The sequence below is a fragment of the Nannobrachium achirus genome (genome assembly GCF_963921795.1).
Source record: "Nannobrachium achirus genome assembly, chromosome: 17".
NCBI lineage: Eukaryota > Metazoa > Chordata > Actinopteri > Myctophiformes > Myctophidae > Nannobrachium > Nannobrachium achirus.
In genome coordinates, this window is record NC_137824.1 from 35,844,132 (window position 1) to 35,867,303 (window position 23,172).

At 41.1% G+C, this 23,172-nt stretch overlaps 2 protein-coding genes across 2 annotated transcripts in view; one reads left to right on the forward strand and one right to left on the reverse strand.

The window, feature by feature from the left end:
* The window catches only part of ctnna1 (catenin (cadherin-associated protein), alpha 1), a 122,881-nt gene that overhangs the window by 61,528 nt on the left and 38,181 nt on the right, over positions 1-23,172 (reverse strand). The window lies entirely within an intron of this gene.
* lrrtm2 (leucine rich repeat transmembrane neuronal 2) lies at positions 657-4,004 on the forward strand (the record flags this gene model as incomplete). The annotated part of the gene is made up of 4 exons (XM_080746101.1): positions 657-794; positions 984-1,062; positions 1,492-1,542; positions 2,362-4,004. The coding sequence occupies 4 exons, from the start codon at positions 657-659 to the stop codon at positions 4,002-4,004; spliced, it is 1,911 nt and encodes a 636-aa protein (XP_080602227.1).

Genomic DNA, 23,172 nt, shown 5'->3' on the forward strand with positions numbered 1-23,172 from the left:
GCACAGGAAACTTGCTGGCAAGATTACTACAATGCACGGTCAAGCAGACTGCTGCTACAGGCTGTTGACTCTTAAAATTAACTCCAATAGGAATCCACCCTTCAATTCAATATTTCATGAAGGGCAGCAACTCTCCATTCCCACCCAAAGAAATAGATAGTTATTCTTGGAGTGAAACTCTGAAGAGCACCATGAGTCAACCATAACTAAATGGAATTTCTCTATGCATAACTCAGAAAATTACCGTGGTTGAATTAACACTTTTTACCTCATGTTTGTGAGCCAAATGGTTGCTCAAAGCCCACTGTGCATTCTTACCATTCAACTTTAAAGCAGCAGGTCATATACATCACATGCTAATGCTCACAAATTAAAAAGCACTGCACTCAGAACATGTAAATTATGGATACCAACCAGACTTTCTATGTTTGCATTTCTATAATAAACCTGCTCCTGTTTGAGAGGAAAGGCATTGCAGTGCACCCTTGCTCAACCCTGGCCATCAGACCCCCCCCCCCACACATTTAATTTTATGTTGTCCAGTCTCTCGTGAAAAGACCATTTTGCTTTAATAATTTTACGTTGTTTATGTGGCTTGTCCATATATGTAAACAGCAGACAGAGGCAGAGGTGAGGCGAGGCTCAGATTTACAGCCATGGTTAATTTCAATAGTGAGCTGCCGCAACACGTTGGAGATATCAATATTCTGATGGTGACGAGCCAGGAGGGAGGTGGGGATGGGGGCTGTGGGTGGGTAGAGGCACACAAGCACCGCGTACAAGGCAGAGAGCAAGTGAGTGTGTGTGAGAGTGAGGGAGGGAGGGAAAGGGAAAAGAGAGCGAGCGAGAGAGAGAGAAACTGTGCTTATGATCGACGCCAGGCTGCCACCACTCTGTAGCAGAGAGTGGCTGCAACAAAGAGCACAGAATAACATCAGCGGCTCTCCGCTCTGCTATTTTCTCTTCCTCTGCGTCTCTGCTAGCAGACGACGGGCTCCGTGTACTGCGCTGCAGAGGCTATGCTGAGGCTGATCTGGCGACGCGAGCGAGCGAGCGAGCAGGGTCTCTCTGGCTGCCATCAACAAGTTAGGGTTTAAGGACCCCCAGCCATGAAGGGGGAAGCTTGATCTTCAATTAACCAATTGAGCTGACGACATTGCAGTGGAAAGGAAACTGAGGGAGTGAAAAGGAAGGAGGGGAGGGGGGGTCTCGACGCCGAGGTCGTTTGGGATGCAACTGATCAACTTCGAAAAATTAAGGATTCCAGGGAGGAAGGGAAAAAAGGATGCATCCTTTTCTTTAATCTAGGATTAAAAGGACAAAAAAGGGGACAGAAAGGAATAAACAACATCTTGGGACATGGAATTTAGGATTTCATTTCAGTTGGGAGGGCTCAGTATTGCTTCATTTCAGAAGAGCCTGATTCCTTTTGTATTTACTCAAAAGGGTTTTTTCCCACTGGATTTTTGTTCCATCTGGCTGCTCCAAGAGTCTGCGGAAAAGGACAGTTGAATGCAGCCTCCGATGTGCACAAAAGAATGGGTAAGTTACCCTCTTTATTTGGCAGGTCTGGACCTGAATAGGGAATAAGAGTGAGAGGGAGGGAGGCTGAAGACTAAAAGGCTATTGAGCCACATCAATTTAGTTCAATTGTCCTTGATTTTACCCTCGCCAACACCCAAGTTAGGAATTTCTGAATTCATAATAGGAAGCGCATTTTATAACGGACGTGCATAACCTCTAAAAAGATTGATGAATAGCTATAATCAATCGAAATAAACTATGATTAACTCCGAAAAGGACAAAGCAATGAAGGGTTAATGCATGACAAATATGAAAACGATAGGCAATGACTGGAATGACAGCAACCCACAGAACATGTTTGATCAAATGCTATGACATGTCATTGAACACAATAAGCTGGTCAAACTCCATGTTTTTAGCATTTAATTTAACAAGGGTGCATATTTAACTGATCTTTCAATAATACACGCTCTTAGAAAAACAATGTTTAATTTATACACACACACACACACACACACACACACACACACACACACACACACACACACACACACACACACACACACACACACACACACACACACACACACACACACACACACACACACACACACACACACACACACACACACGTACGTTTATGATGCACGAGAGCAGTTGTAAATGTGATACAATTCATATAAAAAGGTGTACTTATGAGGGAGGGGGTGAGAGAGCAATGCTAAAAAAAAAAAAAAAAAAAAAAAAAAACATCCTGCCAAACATAAGCAATAAGTGTTCTGCATAGATTAGCTTTCCCGCCCCACAGTTCATTTTCTTATCTTTGAACCCACTCAGGTTTCCATTCAAGGTGGCCATTGGTGGGAAGTGCACCAGTGGCACTGTGTCTGTGTGTGATCAGCATGCTACTGATGTGTCTGCTGCCTCCTGCGTCGTGCACAACCTGCCCTCAGAAATGCCGCTGTGAGGACCTGCAGTTCTACTGCGACACCCAGGGGCTCCAGGCACCCCCAGATGGCGTGGACAAGGGGGCCCTGGGGCTATCTCTACGCCACAACAGCATCACCGAACTAAGCCCGGACCAATTCTATGGCTTCAGCCAGCTTACCTGGCTCCATCTGGACCACAACCAGATTACTACAGTGCAGGAGGATGCTTTTCAAGGGCTCTACAAGCTGAAGGACCTCAACCTGAGCTCTAATCGCATCACCAAGCTGCCGAACACAACCTTCATCCACCTCATTAATCTACAGATCCTGGACCTGTCCTTCAATCAGATGACAGCGTTGGAACCAGAACTGTTCCATGGGCTAAGGAAGCTCCAGATTCTCCACTTGCGCTCTAATTCACTTCGCACCACCCCTGTTCGGGCTTTTTGGGACTGTCGCAGCCTGGAATACCTGGGCTTGAGTAACAATCGCCTCCGGAGCCTGGCACGGAATGGCTTTGCTGGGCTCATTAAGCTCAGAGAGCTCCATTTGGAGCACAATCAGCTAACCAAGATCAACTTGGCCCATTTCCCACGCTTGGTCACCCTCCAGTTTCTATATCTGCAGTGGAATAAGATCAGCAATCTGACATGTGGCATGGAGTGGACCTGGACCACGCTAGAGAAGCTGGACCTAACGGGGAATGAGATTCGTGTCTTGACGGCAGATGTGTTTGAAACGCTGCCAAACATTAAGGTTCTGCTGTTGGATAACAACAAGTTGACCAGCCTGGATGCCCAGGTCATGGATATGTGGCGGTCTCTGGGCACCGTGGGGCTTTCTAGCAACCTCTGGGAATGTACCAAACGGATCTGCTCTCTGGCCACTTGGCTGAGCACCTTCAAGGGACGCTGGGAACATTCCATTCTTTGCCACAGTCCTGAATATGCCCAGGGCGAGGAGATACTGGATGCCGTTTACGGATTCCAGCTTTGCCAGAATTTTTCAGCGCCAGCTGTACAGACCATTATCACGACCACGGACGCTACGACGACCCCAGAGGTCACCAGCTCCCTGTTTGGAATTATGACCCCAACGCAGGACTATGCAGAGGATTTTGGGAGCTTTACTACAGTCACCACCATCACAACGTCGACGACTCAAACCCCACGTGCTGCTCCGACAGCGACTACCACCTCACTTGAAGAGGCAGCTGTCACAGATGACTTCTCTGAGACGGACAATACCGTTCTCACTCACAGAGTCATCATGGGAACAATGGCTCTGCTCTTTTCCTTCTTTCTCATAATTTTCATTGTGTACATCTCACGGAGGTGTTGCCCTCCCACCCTGCGCCGGATACGCCACTGCTCGGCTATTCAGAACCGCAGACAGATGAGGACCCAGCAACGGCAGCCTATGGCAGACCTGGCTACACAGGTACCATATAATGAGTACGAGCCCAGCCATGAGGAAGGGGCACTCGTCATCATCAACGGCTATGGGCAGTGCAAGTGTCAGCAACTGCCTTATAAAGAGTGTGAAGTATGAACTCCTATTTATTCCTAGAGCTTATGGTTTGCCATTTGACCATTTCAGATGATACAGGGTTTCTTTTTTTGATTTTTTTCCAGTTTATATAAAAATCATAATTTCTACAAGTGAGCTTCGAGGATATATGAGAGTTATTGAATGCCGACAGACTGATGGAGGATTTGACAGTTAAGGGACGATGTAGAGATATTCACAAATTTATTTTTCTATGAATGCAAGGTTGTTCTTATCAGGCAGGGGCAATCATTTTGAATGGGTAAAATTGTAAACTGTGAGATTTGTCTCCACATTGTCACTATATTCTGCAGCACAGAGTAAATATTTATCCAAAATGTCCTCTGCTAAAGGAACATTAATTATTGGTGGAGAAATCAGATTTAAAAATGTATGTCTTGTTTCCTGTTAAAAAGTAAACAAGCATGTATCTGAGTTTATAAGATGCACCATAGACACTGTAGCCCAATCACAATCACTTTGGACAAATTGGATAATTATATAAAATGTTTGGTTTTCGTTTTTAATTAAGATGTTTTGAGAGTAATATAAACTTTATTATCTCCCACGATCTGAAGTGAAAATTAAATGTCAACTTTGTTTGGTAATCATGTTACAATTACAAATAAAGAAAATCCTCTCCTGATGAGAGCAGGGCCCTGGAGTTCTGTTCACTAAACACCCATCATGGCACCCATTTCCAAATTTAATTTAATTAGGCCAAATCCATCACTTTCCATCAAATGAATAACCTAAGCACTGTTCATGTAAGGTTCATGTCCAGTATACCACAATGTCTGGATGTCTTCCTCACCTGAGACTTAGATAAATGAAAACTATCTTTCAGCAGCTGAGAAAACCACGCACTGGCCATCGTGTGTGACACATGATGACCAGTATGTGGTTTCCTCAGCTCTGAATTGCCATACACACTGTGACAGTAGTATTTATGACAGCTCAACTTAGTAAGCATTGTTAACTTACTCACAACCTGTCAACATACAACAACAAAGGTTAGAAACATTTGTAAATGTGAAGGCACTGACTAAATGGATAATGAAAAGCAAAAAATCCAGAAAGAAGACAGTCTTGATCTAAAAATAAACCTTTCCCAGGAGCCCAGGCCTGGAGCAGCCTCTTTACTGCATAGACTCTAATCAGGTCTGACGGGCTCAAGATTGAACCAATTAAGGCCAGGCAAAAAGAATCTGATATTCTGTCACCCACACCATTGATCCAGCAAGATTTAGCTTCGCCAGCCGCTCAGAAATAATTCTAGCAGAAACATCCTCCACAGCCGGCAAGAACATCTACCTTTGTTTCACAATCTCATTCTTGTCAGAGAGGCATCAAGTTGACATATGCCTTTGGTGGAAAAGGACAGTCGGACGGATTGGGAGCATCAGCAGTGTAAAGTTAAACTGTGGAGGCTCCCCCAGGGAGCAAATGCAGCTCCTGTGATAAGCAAACAGGGAGGCTGGGTCAGACACATTTGTATGCAGCAGGGGGAGGATGTGCATTAGCATCAGACTAAAGCCGCCGCTGCAGCTCCGCAGTTCTTTGTGTTCAGTTGGGGCAGTGGGGGCAGGGTGAAAGGGAGAGGAAACGAGGGGAATTGATGGGACGATGGAGAGGGGCAGCCGTGGGGTAATGTCCTGGCTTATCGAAGCCAATGAGCGTCCTTCCGGCCAATTAATGGTATTCCATAAGGCCAAGACAGGCAGGGAGGGGGGAAAGGAATGACAAATATTGACAGGCAGCACCTTGGGCTTGAAATGCAGGGACTTAAACGTCAAATTGACAAAGTAGCAACAACACTCATTTCACTACTTGCCAGCAGATACTTTAACGTAATACAACTGAAAACTATAATAATGATAATAATAATGATGATAATAATAATAAATAGTCAAGAGTAAAGGTCTGAGTCGAGCATTTAGAATGAGGCATGATGCTGACAAGAGTGATAAGAGTATAGAGTTTGCTCATTTTATGAAACAAGTGAGCACTGCCAAGTCATCTACAAGAAAGAGACTGCTGGGATCTGCCTGACTACACAAAATTAGGATGCAAGGCATAGACTGGTGTCTTGGAGAGTGCGTGCTCCAAGTATCTTCTGCAGTATCATCTGTGGTGAACATTTCTTTTTATGGGATTTCTGCGTGATTTCAATTTGATATCAAACATCAAATGTCTTGTTAAATGTTAATGCATCTCACTACATATTCCCAAAAATGATAACTTCCACCCTGAAGAGTACTGGCAAACCTCTGCGGAATGACATCAGACAAGGCTTTAAAAAAAGGGGTGTAAATGTAGAGGGCTGGTGTAGCTATTCAAAGTGTAGCAGTTCAGTTGCAGTCGAAGCGTTCAACCACACTATGAAAAAATGTTTCAGTGTAAATCCAAAGCAGTTGTTCTACATCTTGTTTGAATTCAAGAACAAAAAATATGCTATTATCGACCGTGTTAAAGGCCAAGCACTTCCACATCGTCTGCCATTTTGTTTTCCTACAGCTTTGCACAGTTTTTACTATTGCCCTCCCAAACTGTGTTGCATGTTCAACAGTCAAAAACTGATTTGATTTTTTATTAATGTCATTCAGAAAACATTGTGGAGATGCCTCGTTCCTGAAAATGGGAAGAATGGGGGGATGTATGTGGATTTTCTTTTTCTTTTTTTTTAATTATGTCAATCATTTGACATCTCACTGTTTAAGATAAGGCTTGTACTAAGTGACTGAGAAATCCACACAATTTGTAGAAATATGCATCCCTTTGCACTCTGGCTTTTTGTCCACTGTTTTTTGGTTCCTCTTGTCATACTTTAGCCCTGCTCCCCACCCTGCCTAACAATAAAAAAAGAAAAAGAAAAAATTGACAAAGAGAGAAACCTCTCTTACCCAACTTCTTTGTGCAAAATGAATGCTTTTCTCTTCCCTGTTCCTTTTGTATTGTAATATGTACAATTTCATATATGTATAGTGGCTAAGATGTGGCAAAATGGAAAAAAATATCTTTTCCCCCTTAAAACATATATTTTTTAAATAAAATGGTTACAATATAATGAGTGTTTATTAACTGATGGATGCTCCCGCCTCTGTTTGGTCCTTTAAATAATAGCCAATTATGCTAACGAAGTAATTGTTAATTGGTTACTTGTTGAACCCAACTTCTGGTGAACTTGATATTGATAAGATATGTATCGATTACCTCATGACCTCATACTTCACATAATGTTGATGATAATAGGTTTACGGAGTACTGAAGAATTAAGGGGATTATTTGCTTGTGTCACTTCTAATTGTAATGTCAACAGAGTAAATACTAATCATATGGGACAAGCTATTTAATTATCTGGTACAACCTGTTATCTTGGTTTATCCAACACTCAAGTGTTTTTAATTGAAAATTAAAGGCTCTAGACAGTCTATATTCCCTTAGCTTCACCAATACATGGTCTAAACCAGTGACACTCGTTATGTGTCAGCAATTTCACATTCTATATTCTAAATCCTGTTAAATATAATCTAAATTCCGCTAAAAGTAAAAGATTGCACAAAATTGCACAAACCAAATGTTGTGGGGATGCCTATCTAGAGCAAATAATTCATTATTAATGCAGCTCTGGCACTTTCCTTGCCTTATAAACCAAGATTACGGTACATACTGCCTGAATAATTCTCATCAAATGTTGGGACATTTCTGATAGACATCCCAAGCCCCAAGGGTCCAATGGTGTTGCTGGAACCAAGATGAATACAAAATGATTGACAGTAGTTTAAAATGATTATCTAAACCGCTGACATACGATTTAAACAAAACAGAAATTAGAAGAATTACATTGCAGCTTTGCTGGAGGCTTACATGTCTCATTTCCGTGCATTCTTCCTGTGAATGAAGACCTTTCAGAATGTGCATATAACACTGCCCCAATTCACACACAGAGGTTTGAAACATGCTGCTAAGTGCTGTGTCCATTCAGCCATTGAAGATATCACTAATGTTTCTTCCAGAAAAACTGAACTGCTAACATACAATTGGCATTCTGTTCACACCATGTAGCAGTTTGCCATTTCTTCCAAACCCACACTAGTCCAAAGAGGCCAATTGTGTAGGCTCTACAACTGACTTTAACTATCCAAAGGCTATCTACAGCATTAGTCACCCATCTAACCCGGCACTTAAACTGCATGTAAAACATTTCATTTTCATGCCCTGGTGAATACCTCCAGGTTAGGTTATTATTATAAATATATTTTGCTTTCAGACTATGAATAAGCAGAATAACTGGTGAATTCCTCTTTTCTATTTGCTTTAATGTTTAATCTAAGTCACAGGCCGAGTCTTAAATAGGGCTACACAAAACATTACTGGTGTGGGACTTACAACTAGATAAAGCATTTGCTGAAGGGACATTTATCACTGAACCACATACAGATCAACTAGGGCAACAGTCCCTGCAAAATGGTCAGAAGTGACCTAAAGTAATAGACAACAACAGATAACAGATGTACTGCCTGTGGGGTTTTATCAAGGAAAGGAGGGAGAAAAATACTGAAAAAGGAATTGGTGTGAAAGGACTAAGATTTATGGAGTTGCAACCACTTTCCAGACCAATGGCTTCTTGAACGCCTACTCTCCTACCACCAATAAGCCTGGGACATGCTAGGCAGGCATAGAACATGTACATCCACGGTCATGTTGTCAGGATAATAATAAATATCTGCCAATGCAGATAATTTACTTGTTTTGCCTATTTGTCAACCTCAGTGACAGTATGATTATCAAGCGCAGGACAGAAAAAGATCAGCTAAAGTGAATTAATACATCTGCACACTACAATGTGTAGTTGTTCCTAAAACAGTTATGCTTATTCATGTTGAGAAAAGGCAAATATGCTGAAACGTGAATAAATAAATAACTTAGGAGCTGTAGTACTGTATGTGGCTTCTGTTTTCATGTTCACATTTTCTTAAGACAACCATATCCCTATCTAATTTAGAAAAAAACATCCCACGTGACCTTAATATGAACAGAAAATAAGGTACCACTTTCTCTCCTACAATTTCTAATTACAAAGTGTAAAATTACTATAGTTTGTGAAGCCAATTACCAAACAAAACCTGTCTGACATATCCTGAGGGGTGTTGAGTGTTCATTTAGCTTCCAATATAAATGTAGTTGTAATGTTAACAAAAGATGAAAGAGTCCTTTTCTTCCCTGTTGTCTTTGATTAAATGGTCTGAGACTCAGGGGTAACGTTAGAGCGGAATCATTCTTCCCAAGAGCTCACAGAAATCAAGCTGAATAAAAAAGAAGTGTCTGTTATTTTCAGTAGCTGGCCAAAGGTAGTTGTCTTTCATCCTCTGATCAAAGATGCTGACAAACGATACAATGGCTGGGGTTGCACTTACAAGACAATTTGAAAGAATGTGGAAGGATACATTTGGTATAAGTGGTGCCTTTTTGTGTTTAGCTTTGTAGACTTTGTACACCCCTTTTGCTTTATTAGTCAGAACCAAGAAGCCTGTACATATGTGTGAATCACACTCCAAAGGAAATCTCCAAAAAGTTGTGAATGTGTGGTTCAACTGCGTAACAAGGACGCTGGACTTTTCTGAAAGCTAACTGCACTCCTAACATAATTGTTGATGGAAAAAACATTTCTCAAGTTTATATTCATGCTATAAATGAGAAGCAAAGACTGTCATGCTGGATGGTAATTCCTTGCCCATTGCACTGCATAATGTGTATTGAGTGGCTTTGAAATTTCATTTACCCAGTTTACACGTTTAGATGGTTAATGACATTTCAATTTAATCCAGTCTATTCATGACCATGACAACTTTCTGCATTATAGCAACTGACCTACCAGAATCACACAGTTGGAGAAAGACCACATTTGTTTAAACGTGAAATAGTGTTTGCAGAGTAACTATGTGGTAAATATTTGACAAAGGCTAGTTCTAAATAAATGATGTACGAGTGTGCAAGTACTGTACATATTGTAATATTGTATAAGAATATGCAATAAGGAATGTGTTAATTTAGTTGTAATTAAGAATGCAGAGGAAATCTACACTAGAAGAAAACACATTTTAGAACTGAACATTACATTGAAATGATACCTATAGCATATCTTCTATACTGCCCACAAGGAAACAACATTGATGTACATTCAGAATAATCTTCATTAGCCATCCTGAGTTCGTCTGACAAAGCAATTCATTATCCTACTGCTTTAGCTGAAACTACCTATAAATGTGCTTCCTTACTTCTTCTGGCAGTTTCACTTCCATGATGCATTATACTGAACGGCCAAATCAATGAGCTATCAGGAATTCTCACAAAGAGAATGCTAATTTAGTCCATTAGGAGACGACAAGTTTGCAGTACTGTGACGCCATTAAAATATTTAAATTCTATAATATAATTAAAACTTGCAAATCCTCACAAAGCTATTAAATCTCAGAGTGCAATAGTATTAATGGCATGTACTTTGCTAAAACTACTGCTTTGTACAGTTCTCAACTAAAGCAAGAGGTTATTTGAGGTTTCAATTACAGTGGAGGTGGTCATAAAATTGGACTGCTGTATAAGCTAAACAGCATGTTGCAAAATTATCAAGGAAGGCCGGTTCCACTCTGCTGCCAACCAACAATGCAAGGCCGTCTTAATTCTCACCTACATTACAAACTGGATGCGATCCAGAGTAAGAGATGCAGTCCCAATGCAGAACCCATAATTTACTGCAGGAAAATTGAGCTGAAAGATCCCAACACACATATCAAGTTGGGAGGAAACCCGATTAAAAACCTCTAACCTTTAGATAGACAAGTTTCCAGAGAAGTACGATCTATCTGAAGGCAATTTATGTGGAGCTGTCTGCAGTAATAAGGCAGAAGCGCACAGAGCATGCAATAAATCTGAGCTCACGCCCCTGCCCACCTGTAAGGACCAAGCCCATTTGAATTGCTCTGATCAGGCCAATGGGAAGCAAGCTTTAGTAATAAACCTGCAGTCTGTACCCTCGAACAGAAGATAGATACTAAACTGATGAGGTCCCTGATATGGACTCGAGTTCCCTGGAGACCTGACGGGTTCAAGGACTGAGAGACCAAGTAAGCCTCAGGCATTCATTATGTCACCAATAAATCTAGAAATGTTTACTAGAAACGACATATTCGTCTAGGATCTCATCAAATACCTCCCACTTGTATTTACTACTCAAAACAATAAATGTCTCATTATACTGGAGAAGCCAAAAGCATAGAAACTTGGGATGTGCCAACATCTGCGCGGGACGTTCTGAGCATGTATATAAAGAAAGAGCTATTTTTTTTAAATATATGATGCAAATATAGAACTACTAGAACTAGACCTTCATTGGTTTGCAGTCAGAAAATGTTTTCATTGTTTTGAACATTTAGATGAAAAACTACAAACAAGAATGATTAAATCATGTTGGTTTTAAATTACCAAAATTGAAAACTGGGGGAAAGACATAAATAAAACATGTTGACACTAGAATCCCAGGGCGCTCAATATTAAAGTGTTCCTGAACTTCCACGAATGTGCATGTAATGAAAAGTGAAATGCTGTTCCAATAAGAGACCTTGCTTGCTTTTAAGAAATTAAATTCAGAATTCATTTTCTTAAAATGTAAACAAACTCTCAAGGCACACTTGAGCCCAGTCCAAGAAGTCTGCATTGTTTATATGTCCAGCAGAGTATCACAACAGCTTATTACAAGTTTCATAAATTCAAATGGCCATTTTTGCAAAACACGTCCCAGGCTTGTACAAGGATACGAGTGAAGAATCCTGATGTGTGCATGTCTGCAAAAAGACTGACAACAGAAGCCAAGGACTTGTCCATCAAGTATTTACTCCTTGTCCATCAGGCATTTACTTCTTGTCCATCAGGTATTTACTCTTTGTTTATCAGGTATTTACTTCCTGTCCATCAGGTATTTACTCCTCCTGAGCGGGGGAGGCGAGTGTGCCAAGTTTGACAGGTGGCATCCATCTTCCACTGAGCCATTTGTTGCCAGCGTCAACTCAGCACCAGAGGCAATACCTCGCTAACCACTGAGCACTTAATAATGGTAATATCTGTCATAATAACGGCAAGGAAGCCATTTCTAGAACATCAGCCTCTGCAAGTTTCCAAAACAATAGTGCTTCCACCCTATTAGCTTATTCCATTTTGTGTGTTGAAAAGGTAAACTATTATAGCCCTAAACATCAAAGACTGAGATAATTTGTATTTAAACACAAAAGTCGAATCACCAACTAATAAGTTAATACTGGTGGCTGGCTTTATACTGTGGTATAATTATCCACAATTGCAGGCTTTGCGACTAAAATTAACAATTAATATTCAACCAGTACCGGTGTTTGAAGTTGGGAGTTGTAATCACTGTCAGTTACCCAGCTGCATTAAACAATCAATTTCTAGCTAAACCAAAAACATTGAAAACTGAAGAGATACAAGCGAACACGAAGGTGGAAGTTATTGTGAGATATTTTTACATAATACTTCAAAGTCAAAAAGGTGGCTGTGGTGTAGTATTGAGCGCAGTGAATTTGCGAGCACACACAATTACTCATGCCAGTCTCAGATAAATCAATGGCAGCACTATGCATGACAGTGCGCTTTTTTATGTAGGGTTCCAGTGTGTCTTTCAATTCATCAAATTGATCTGTGGACATTCTTCTGAAACTATTCTGTGTCGTACCCATTGACCTAGTCTGTATCATACCCATTGACAATGTAGCTTGAACGCTGCCATGCTTCCATATGAAAGTAAACACAGAGACAGGTTGTTGGTAAACGGGCATCTCTCATTTTTCTTCTTTGGCGGGGCAAACAAAAAGTTTACAGCTATAGCTCACAACATACTGCAACTACTCTAGCAACTAGGGACCCTAGGTTGCAGTTGACTATGAAAACCGTCACATCTTGTCCGTACTTCTGTGAGTGAGTGAGTGAGTAACGCCTATAGTCAATGCCTATAGGCTGTTGTGACATCACATTGTTGACATTGTGACATCAAAATGTCAATAGTTTCACACAAAACTATTCACTTATATTACAACGCAACGCATCATATTAACTAGTTCTGAAGATCCCTGCTGAAGCCTCCACAGTAGGCAATATTTCCCGTCATTCAAACAGCAGCAGAATGCAGTTAAAACTAAAGTGCCACAAAATTGCAGAATTAAATTATGTCTATATTACATTACTTGAATCATATTGTAATCAACAGAAAAATAGGAGTATTTACTCACAAAAGAACAGGAACTTTCATTTTAATGAATGTAAGCTATGCAAGTCATAAAATATATGTCAGCAGATAAATCACAGCAGTTCACAAATCTTATTTTACCACAACATCCAGGCCCGTTTCCCTTCCATTTTAGCTGATAAACATTTTGTTGAAGAGTTAATTTACTTGAGGAAAAGCGGTTCAGAAACGATTAATCTTGGCCTAACCTTGTTTATTTGTGAGGAAACAGTTTAGTTATTTTCCAGGATTTTTATTAAATACAATAAAAGGTCCTTGTAGGAGCAGCATTATGTAAATTTTGCCTATTATGTTTCCAAATAGTGTGGAGTCAAATTTCACATCATACCATTATTAGTGGAGCAGAACAGCAGCACGACTAATGATTTGATTCTTGGTATTATTCTCTATGATTACCATTGAAACTTCAATATCAAATTTTGATGCTGCGACACTATAGTGGCCGGGCTGTCTAGAAGAGAATCAGTGTCTTCCGGTTATCCACAGCTAACCTTGCAAACCACTGCACCGATTTTCAGCAATTCTTTTGTACATAGTGCCAATAGGCCAAGAAGTAAATACCCAAATATTATCCACAATATGCTTTATATCATTTTTGAAATATTTAACATTTTAAAATGTTAATGTTATACTGGAAGATGATGTCCTCTGCAGACCTGCCATCAGACAGATAAAGACATTCATGGTTTATTAGTTAGTCATAAAGCGACGATGGAAGGCTCGTCTGAGGACGACAGAGAGATAAAACTCATGAATCGAATTCATGCTGCTCTGCACACACCCGGATCATATGTGTGAGGCCATTCGGTTGGAAGGCGCCCGAGTTATGCCCGGAACACACAATTAATAGTATATTAATGCTTTATACTTTTTTTCTACATTTAATTTGATTTCATGTACATTGACCATGCTTGTCCACAGCCTAAATAATGTAAGCCTTATCAGACAGAGGTGTTAAGTGTCCTCAAAACTGAAACGGGATCACGTGTTATTTTAAGGTTCTTTGAGAACATCAGATAGTCTGCCCAGTGGCTCCCAGGTATTAGGCACGTCCCTTGCCGTCTTCTAAGCAACTGCTTCATTGCTTCTCTGAGTCTTATCTTAAAGCTAATCTAGGTCTTACCATTTCTCATTTTAATAAAAGGCAAATTAATTCTATTCAGGGCTGATTTCATAATCTTTAATATTACAATTGTTACTGTTCTCCAAAGACATTGATGTAAAGTATATGATAATTCTATACCGTCCCTGTGACTAAAGCAGGACTGAAATGCTATGTATACTGCATTACGCTTTAGTCTGTGCTGAACATACTGCACACTGGTTCCAATCAGGAACTGTCCATGAGGGAGCTATTCACACATTATTTTGGCTATACATAAATAACATTTACTTGTGTCAAAAATATATATATATATATTTATTTTAAACAATTATCATAATGAAACAATCCATTTGCCCCATCGCAATTTAATTCCCAACTTTTAAAGGGGGATATAAATATGCGTCACAATAAGTTCTCGTTGCCAAGGTCAGGGAAAACTGCACATCTGCCGAGGACAAAGACACAAGTGTGTGTGTCTGTGTGTGTGTGCGTGCAAGTGCGTGGGTGTGTTTTGTGAACCATGCATAGATGTCGCCTGCCTCCCCATGAGGTCTCCTCACTAACACATTCCTCACAGATCAATTCAGAGTCCATCTCACCTTGGAACAAAAGTAATCCTCAGGCTAAAACCTCTCACATACTGTACACACTTCAGAATTACGTCCCGGCTTAGAAGGCATCAATTTTTGGTAGAATCAAATTGTTGTTTAAAATGTAAGAACCAGCTGCCCACCACCACGAAGATAAGGTGTTCAAATCCACCGTGGCGCATCCAGCACTTTCGAGTGTCTATACGAACGTGTTCGGGAGAGGGAAAGCAGGCGGGGAGGGTGACATTTAGTAATTATAATCCTACAGGCTGGGGCAGCACCTGTCAGCAGGGAGTTTTGGGCGAGAGGATTAGGACGGAGGTTTCAAATCCTCCCGGTGGGGGCCCCTAACTAACAGGTGAGTCAGTTGGCTACAACAGCATTGACAACATACAGAAATGTGTGTGGGGAGGAATTTAACAAAAAAATTATGAATGACAACTATTTTTAAATACAACATGCCAGTAGCCCAACAACCACTGGGCAGCATTAAGAATAACCAGTAAGACTCCCTAATCGGGACTCGGGAGAGAAGCGACCGTCAGGTCGCAGCGTGATTTTAGAGAAAAATGTGTAAGAGCAGTGTCCAAAAAAGTGTTTGAAAAAATCAGCCTGATGGTGGCGCTATATGGGACAGAGCCATATTGATGACATGAGTGTAGAGATAGTGTGTACCGATTTGCGTAATTTCAGGGCAAAATCTGTAGGAGAAGTGTCCAAAAATGTGTTTGAAAAAAATCGGCCTGATGATGGCGCTATATGGGACAGATCCATGTTGATGACATGAGTGTAGACATACTGTGTCCCGATTTGTGTGATTTTAGGGCAAAATCTGTAGGAGCAGTGTCCAAAAATGTGTTTGAAAAAATCGTCCTGATGGTGACGCTATATGGGACAGATCCATGTTGAAGACATGTGTGTAGACCAAGTGTGTACCGATTTGCGTGATTTTAGGGCAAAATTTGTAGGAGCAGTGTCCAAAAATGTGTTTAGCAAGAATCTGCCTCATGGTGGCGCTAGAAGAGGGCCATGTGAGAAATGAGTGGAGGTGGAGGTTGTGATTTGGTAGCCAATGAATGTGTGTGCAAAATTTGGTATGGATCGGTGCAACAGCGGAGATATGAGAAGGGCAAAAGTGTGACGTGTGACTGACAGACTGACTGACGGGAGAGAGGGCGAGATCATTTAGCGACCTACAACCGGGTCGCGACGTGGTCGGTAGTTTTCAGCGACCGGGTCGCTAAATCGACCGACTGGGACGGTAAAACCACAGACCGGGACGCTAGAACCACCGACCGGGACGCTAAAACCACCGACCGGGACGCTAAAACACCGACCGGGTCGCTAAATCGACCGACCGGGACGCTTAAACCACCGACCGGGACGCTAAAACCTCCGACCGGGTCGCTAATTCCACCGACCGGGACGCTAATTCCACCGACCGGGACGCTAATTCCACCGACCGGGACGCTAATCCAGCGACCGGGTAGGTAAATCCACCGACCGGTGGTCGCTTCCACCGACCACCGGGCTACTAACCCTAACCCTAACCCTAACCCTAAACCTAACCTCAGTAACCTTACCTCAGTTAGGCTAACCTGCCACGCAACCTCCCGACCGGGTCGCTAAATCACCGACCGCGTCGCTAAATCACCGACCGCGCCGCTAAAGCGAGCAACCGGGTCGCTAAATCGACCGACTGGGGCGCAAAATCTTCCGACCGGGTCACTAGATGTACCAACCGGGTCGCTAAATCTACCGACCTAAAACTGCAGGCAGGTCGGTAGATTTAGCGACCGGGTCGGTCGATTTAGCGGCGTGGTCGGTGATTTAGCGACCCGGTCGCTCGATTTAGCGACCCGGTCGCTCGATTTAAATGATCTCGCTCCTACTGACTGACGGACGGACGGACGGACGGACGGACTGACAGCCGGTGGAGATTTTGATAGTAACTGCGACCTGACGGTCGCAATCAACATCACCATGTTGATTTCAAGTCCACATAAGTCTATCTATCCAAGTCAAAATAATCGGGTGACCACTTGGTGCTAAAGTATCCAAGATATAAATCTGAAATAGCTTTCTTCTCAAGAGCAGAGGGTCAATGTCACCTCCTCTATGAGGACATTTAATAGCTTCCAATGCTAATTTATCTGAGTGGATGAGTTGTGTGGAGCTGCAGTAAAATGGACAGCTACGGGACTAGAAGTATCATAATTATGAATGGCTCTCCTGCATATAGTGAATCTTGTTTATCCAATACATACATTGAATGTGGACGGTTGAAAGTATGTTTTATTGACACTGCATCTATAGGTAGGACCTGCTTGAGGAAGTGTGAAGGGGTAGGGGCAACTACCCCTTCACAGCATACAGTATTATGAACATTGGGTTGTATTTTATAAGGATCATGACCATTGGACAATTGAAGCATTTTCAGTGAAGGGTCTGCATCTAAAATATAATAATGTTTCTTTAAAACCACCTCAATGTCTCTTACAACTGGTGAGAATGTTCTAAGAATGCCAGAATCAAAGGGCAAAGCATAAACCTCCCACTCAACTCTTTGATACGGGGAAGATCATCATTCAAAACTAGTCAAGTGTCAACAACTTAACATTAAGCCCTAGACTGCCCTTGACACAGATGTGTACTTTGCTGTTGTGGCATTTTCTTTTTTTTTTCTTTTTTGGCCATTGCTACAAAACACTAACAAACAGCAATTATTGTTAATACGTTTGACAATATGAGAACAAAAACAACTAGATCAGAACATGTTCTAAAACCAACCCAGCTGGCATTTCAAACATCAATTGTGGAACCAATGAGCCAGGCCTAAAGCAAAGAAATCTATTCACTTTGCATCAAGAGACCTGAGGTTGACATTTGTACTGAGCACCAGCAACAACGGATCTGCCAAGCTTTAGAAAAAGCGAATTACCTCACAAATGAATAAAAAGCCACTTTCATTTTTCACCAATCGATGGAGAACTCTGCCACCTCCCTTTATATAACCTTTTGTCGGAGGTGCTTTATATCCGAGTCCTAGCCACCCATGCCAACTGTATAGCAATCACTGAGTCAACTTCAGAGTCATTTTAAAATCAATCTGCAACCCCCCGCACACACATTCATGGGGACGAGCAAAGCAATATACAGTATAAAGGCAAAACACCTTTGAACTGGGTGAGATAGGGGATAAGTAGAGTGGTACTATCTAAGAGTAAATTACCTTTCAAATTTGATGGCAGATATTAAACTGCCTGTATGAGACATTTCACTCATGTTGTCGACAATAGCATCATGAATAATTTAACATTACAAGGATTCATTTCAAGAGCGAAATGAACACACGGAATTTGACATGGAAGCATCCCAGCTGTGATTTGGCTTTAAAAACTCACCAAATGACACCAGTTCTTCCTTTGCAATAGAACATTTTGTCCATTTGTCCTACCTGATCACAGCTGGTTCGGCTTTTTAACAGGAGCGATTGGTTGTATTGTTAATGCGCTCATTTCTCTCGCTCAATTCTTTTTTTCTTCTTTTTTCCGGTAAATGTTGTACGTAATCCCACTAGTCACTATACAGTATCTATTCCCATCGACGCAACGCCATTGTTTTTTACGAGCCGTGAACTTTGAACTCTCATTCGAAATCGCATTTGTCTGCGCAGCTCATCTTGTAAACAAAATAACAGTGCCCTGTGCGAAAGAGACCGACTATGCGAGACTAGACCGTGGATTAACCAGAGACATTACGTACCGAAAGAAATAGATTTTCAAGAGAGAGAAATAAGCGGATTAACAATATAACCGATCACTCCTGTTTGGAGCAGAGACTGACCGTGATCGGGTTGGACAAAATTTACTGTTATGGAAAGAAGAAAATAAATAAAAAACACCTGGACCACATTTGAGGAGTTACAGTATTTTCTGGACTATAAGGCGCACCTGACTATAAGGCGCACTGTCAATGAATGGTCTATTTTCAAACTGTTTTCATATATAAGGCGCACCTGACTATAAGGCGCACTGTAGTTTTTTGAGAAAATTAAAGGCTTTTAAGTGCGCCTTATAGTCCAGAAAATACGGTAAGTACCTCTAAAGGTAAGATAGCCTCCTAGGACGAAATTCTCCTTTAACTTACAAAATGCCCCCAGTTAATAAAAACGTTGATTCCAACTTCTACAGTTTTTGGCTAATCTCTTGTTCCCTGCAGATTCTAATCCTTTCGTAAAATAACTTTGGTGGTTTGAAGTTGAACACCATCATACCATCTCAATTAACCTAAAACCTTAAAAAAGGTATTCATCTTTCATCACCCCATGACTCCCCCATTTCCAAATGACACGTTTTCACTCTCCTTCAAATCGTACAGACCCATTCCCCATTATAGCGTGGATAAAATAACAGTGGTGCTTGGCAAAATGTCCTCAGACTTGCCATTATGGAACAGAGGAATCAGAGATTAGAGATGCTTTCAAAGAGTGGACAAAACGTAATCAGCACTTTATCAGCATCCAACCAAAGTTGTAGATATGAGGAATTCCACCCATAATGTTGTCCACAATAGCATCATGAAATTTTACCATTACAAGGATTCATTTCACCAGCAAAATGAAGAACACACAGAATGTGACATGAAGCATCCCAGATGTGATTTGGCTTCAAACACAGGCCACAGTGTTTCATCAGATGACACCAGTTCTTCCTTTGCTATAGCAGACAGTAGTTATTCACTGATAAAAACTGAACCGTTTCAGGGACACAAAACTGTAAGTAACAGTCCTTCTCTTATTCATACATTTTGACTACCTTATTTTAAGTATCTGTAGAATTGAAAATATTCTTCTTTACTTACTAAGTAGATGTTTTTTTTTCCTCTTGAAAATAAGAAAAATAACTTGCATTCACGCGTCTCTCCCCAGTTAACAAAAAACGTTAATTCCGACCTACCGTTTTGTGCTAATCTCTTGTTCCTTGCCGATTCTAATCCTTTCATAAAATAACTTTAGTGGCTTGAACAACATCTTACCATCTCAATTAACCTAAAACCTTCAATTAACCTAAAACCTATCAGTTAGTTAATCTCGTGAATCCCCCCCACAAAATGACACGTTTTCACTCTCCTTCAATCGTACACCCAGACCTATTTTAGATTATAGCGGGGATAAAATAACAGTGGTGCTCGGCAAATGTCTGCAGATATTCTATTATGGTAGAGAGGAATCAGAGATTAGCGATGCTTTCAAAGCGTGGACAAAACGTTATCAGCACATTATCAGCATCCAACCAAAGTTAAGTAAATGCAGGTACATTCGCAGTTCGCACTCAAGACGCACTCAATGCGATACCCACAGTGTAACATTATATTCAAAGATGTTATCAAGTGCCTGCAAGTTTTAGAATGCAGGAGGATATTCAAAGGCAAAAGGATATGCTTCCTACACCCATGGGCCCCTTCGCCTTTGCAGAGTTACGGCAAAATACACAGGCAGCACAGTACTTTATTGATTTTCTGGAAAGGTCATGAAGTCTTCTATAATTATAGAAGTGGGGGCGCTTATGCAAATACGTGCTGTGTACGTTTCACAATTCATTAACCCAGAGACACTGAGTATAATTCACTTTGGTGAAATTCTTTATCAAGTTACTCACATTAAATCATAAAATCTCACAGAGCACCTGAGCTCCGTTTCCAGCACATGCCAGTTTGCCATCACTTACAAGTTGAGCCTCTGTCTTACACAACAGCAATGAGCAACGAATTTGTTCTCCAGATCTGGCAGCAGTTAAAAATAGACTCCCTCACTCTGGGCTGCTGTGAGACGGGTCTGGGATGTTGGCAGCCTTCCTCAAAAACAATGTACAACAGCTGAAGGGTACTGCTGATCCTCAGCAACACAGGCTACAGGTGATTCAAACTTCACTTCAACTCATTTCCACCCAAAAAAGAAATGACATGTTTACACTGTAGATTTCACTTGTCAAAACACAGTAACTTCCCATTGGATTATGTATACACTGGGGGAAAAAACCAGGTGTACAGTCATTTGGATTTCATTATGGGATGTCTATATTATAACGGACATTGTCAGTATGGGATGTTATGGATTCATAATAAGAGAGAATATAACCATTTCTTTCTAGGGAGAAAAAGAAAAAACCTGTGCGGATATACTTTTTTTTGTATAATGCACCTTTTGGAATAGTTTCCCCAGACGGCATATGGATTCATAATAATGAATATCCTTGCACTTCAGTGTCCACAATCCTTAACACATGGGAAGCCAAGGTTTCTAACATTTCTAGCTGTTGCTGCTGCCGTCGCTCACTTACGCTTTAATATTGAAGAGCCTCGGAAGCTTCGTGATATCTAGTGACATTTTGTGTTTTTGTGACACAAAGTTGTTTTTGTTTTTTCCATAAGAGAAAAGGAAGGGGCAAAGCGAAGATATCAATGAAAATAAACAATATCTACATATTTACACACAGTCCCGTATAGTTATACAGTGCATACCTGAGTACCTGAGGTATGACATAACGCTTGTGGCTATTTTGGTTAATCATCCATTCACCATTTCATGTCTATATATTTTTTTTTTTTCAATTAGGGTTTAATTATACCTAGTTCAATCTGACCGAAATAAAATGCAACCCCTTCTTTTTTCCTCTGCAAAAATAACTAATAACTGTCAAGTGAGCAGAGAGACCAATTTTTAAATTGTTTTAATACATCAAAGGGCTCCACTAGTATATGCCAGTTATTCATATACAGCCAACATATCAGAGGAAACAGACGGACCCTTCAAAGCCACCTGCAGCATCAAACAGACTGCCTCATATGTCAACAAAACAAATCGCTGGGTTCTTTGCCTATTCTGTTTAGTAGCATGCATTTCTCCCCACTTCAAACAAACAGTGACAAAGCAGGAGGTAGAGGCAGCACATAAATCTCTGTAACAGAGCTCAGCGCCCCGTTTCCAGCCACGCATATCGTCAGCAACTCAGTAAATTTCAATAAGGTCAGAACCATTGACAATAACTACCAAGGGCGCTGAAATGCCACACAGGACACAGGAGGTGTATGGGGTGTGAATATTTATAGCCTATTATCTCCGCCAGGCGGAGATCTTGCATTTACGTGTGTCTGTCCGCAGCTAATCTTGCAAAGTATTAGGCTGATCAGCAACATATTTCTTGTACAGACTGCCAGCAGACCAACAACCTGAATTCCCAAATATATTTCAAATCAGCTGATGACAACTCTCGTTTTCTTTTTTTTTTTTTATGAATGACAGAACAATTGTCCCTCCATGCCATAGGATACACATCCCTGTGTGGCTATAGACCAGAAAAAGCAACTTATCTCACTCCTGAGACAAAGTTGGCATGAACTGTTTTTGGCACCCCAAATGTTTTAGAATCGCACTTTCATAGTTGCCCCATGCATTTTCAGACAGGCATACAACTCAAAAACATTGCCCTTGCATGCCCCAGACAGGGAACATTGGGGGAGGTGGGGCGTGACTCATGGCAGAAGCTTCAGCTCTACCGAGTGTACCTTTTCAGCTCATTCTGTATAATCTCACTTCCTTGTAGAGAGATTACATGTTGCCTATAGTGTTAGCCATTGCAGGTTCAGGGATATCATTTTGCAATCCAGGATTATCATTTAGCCTCAACAGTACCTCTCAGTGTAACGCTGCTACGGCGCTACCCAGCTGACAAGATCAGATTTTGACATCGGGATGTTTTGCGGTAAAGGGGGATAAAAGGGTTAAAACCCAAGAGGTTTCAGACTAAATACACCTGCCCCAATGCAATGAAGGTGAGCACTGTTATTCAGAGGCACCTGTGCTCTGTTCCACAGAAACCAGATGAGGTTTTCCCTCTCTCATTCACAGAAGAGCCATGATGCAGGACTAAGAAGAATGTGTGATGTGGCATCACATTTGCCATGTGTGCACAAAAAGCAATTTCAGGAGAAACAAGTGAGCCTGGACAAAGAGAGCCTGTTTGACTGCTGGTCACATAGTATACTAAAGGTCTTTAAAGTGGGGTCACAAGGGGGCGCCACTTGGAAAGGGGAGTTTATTTATTTATATATATTTTTTTAAATACTAATTTCAATTCAACTTCATAAGGTTATTGTACCAGT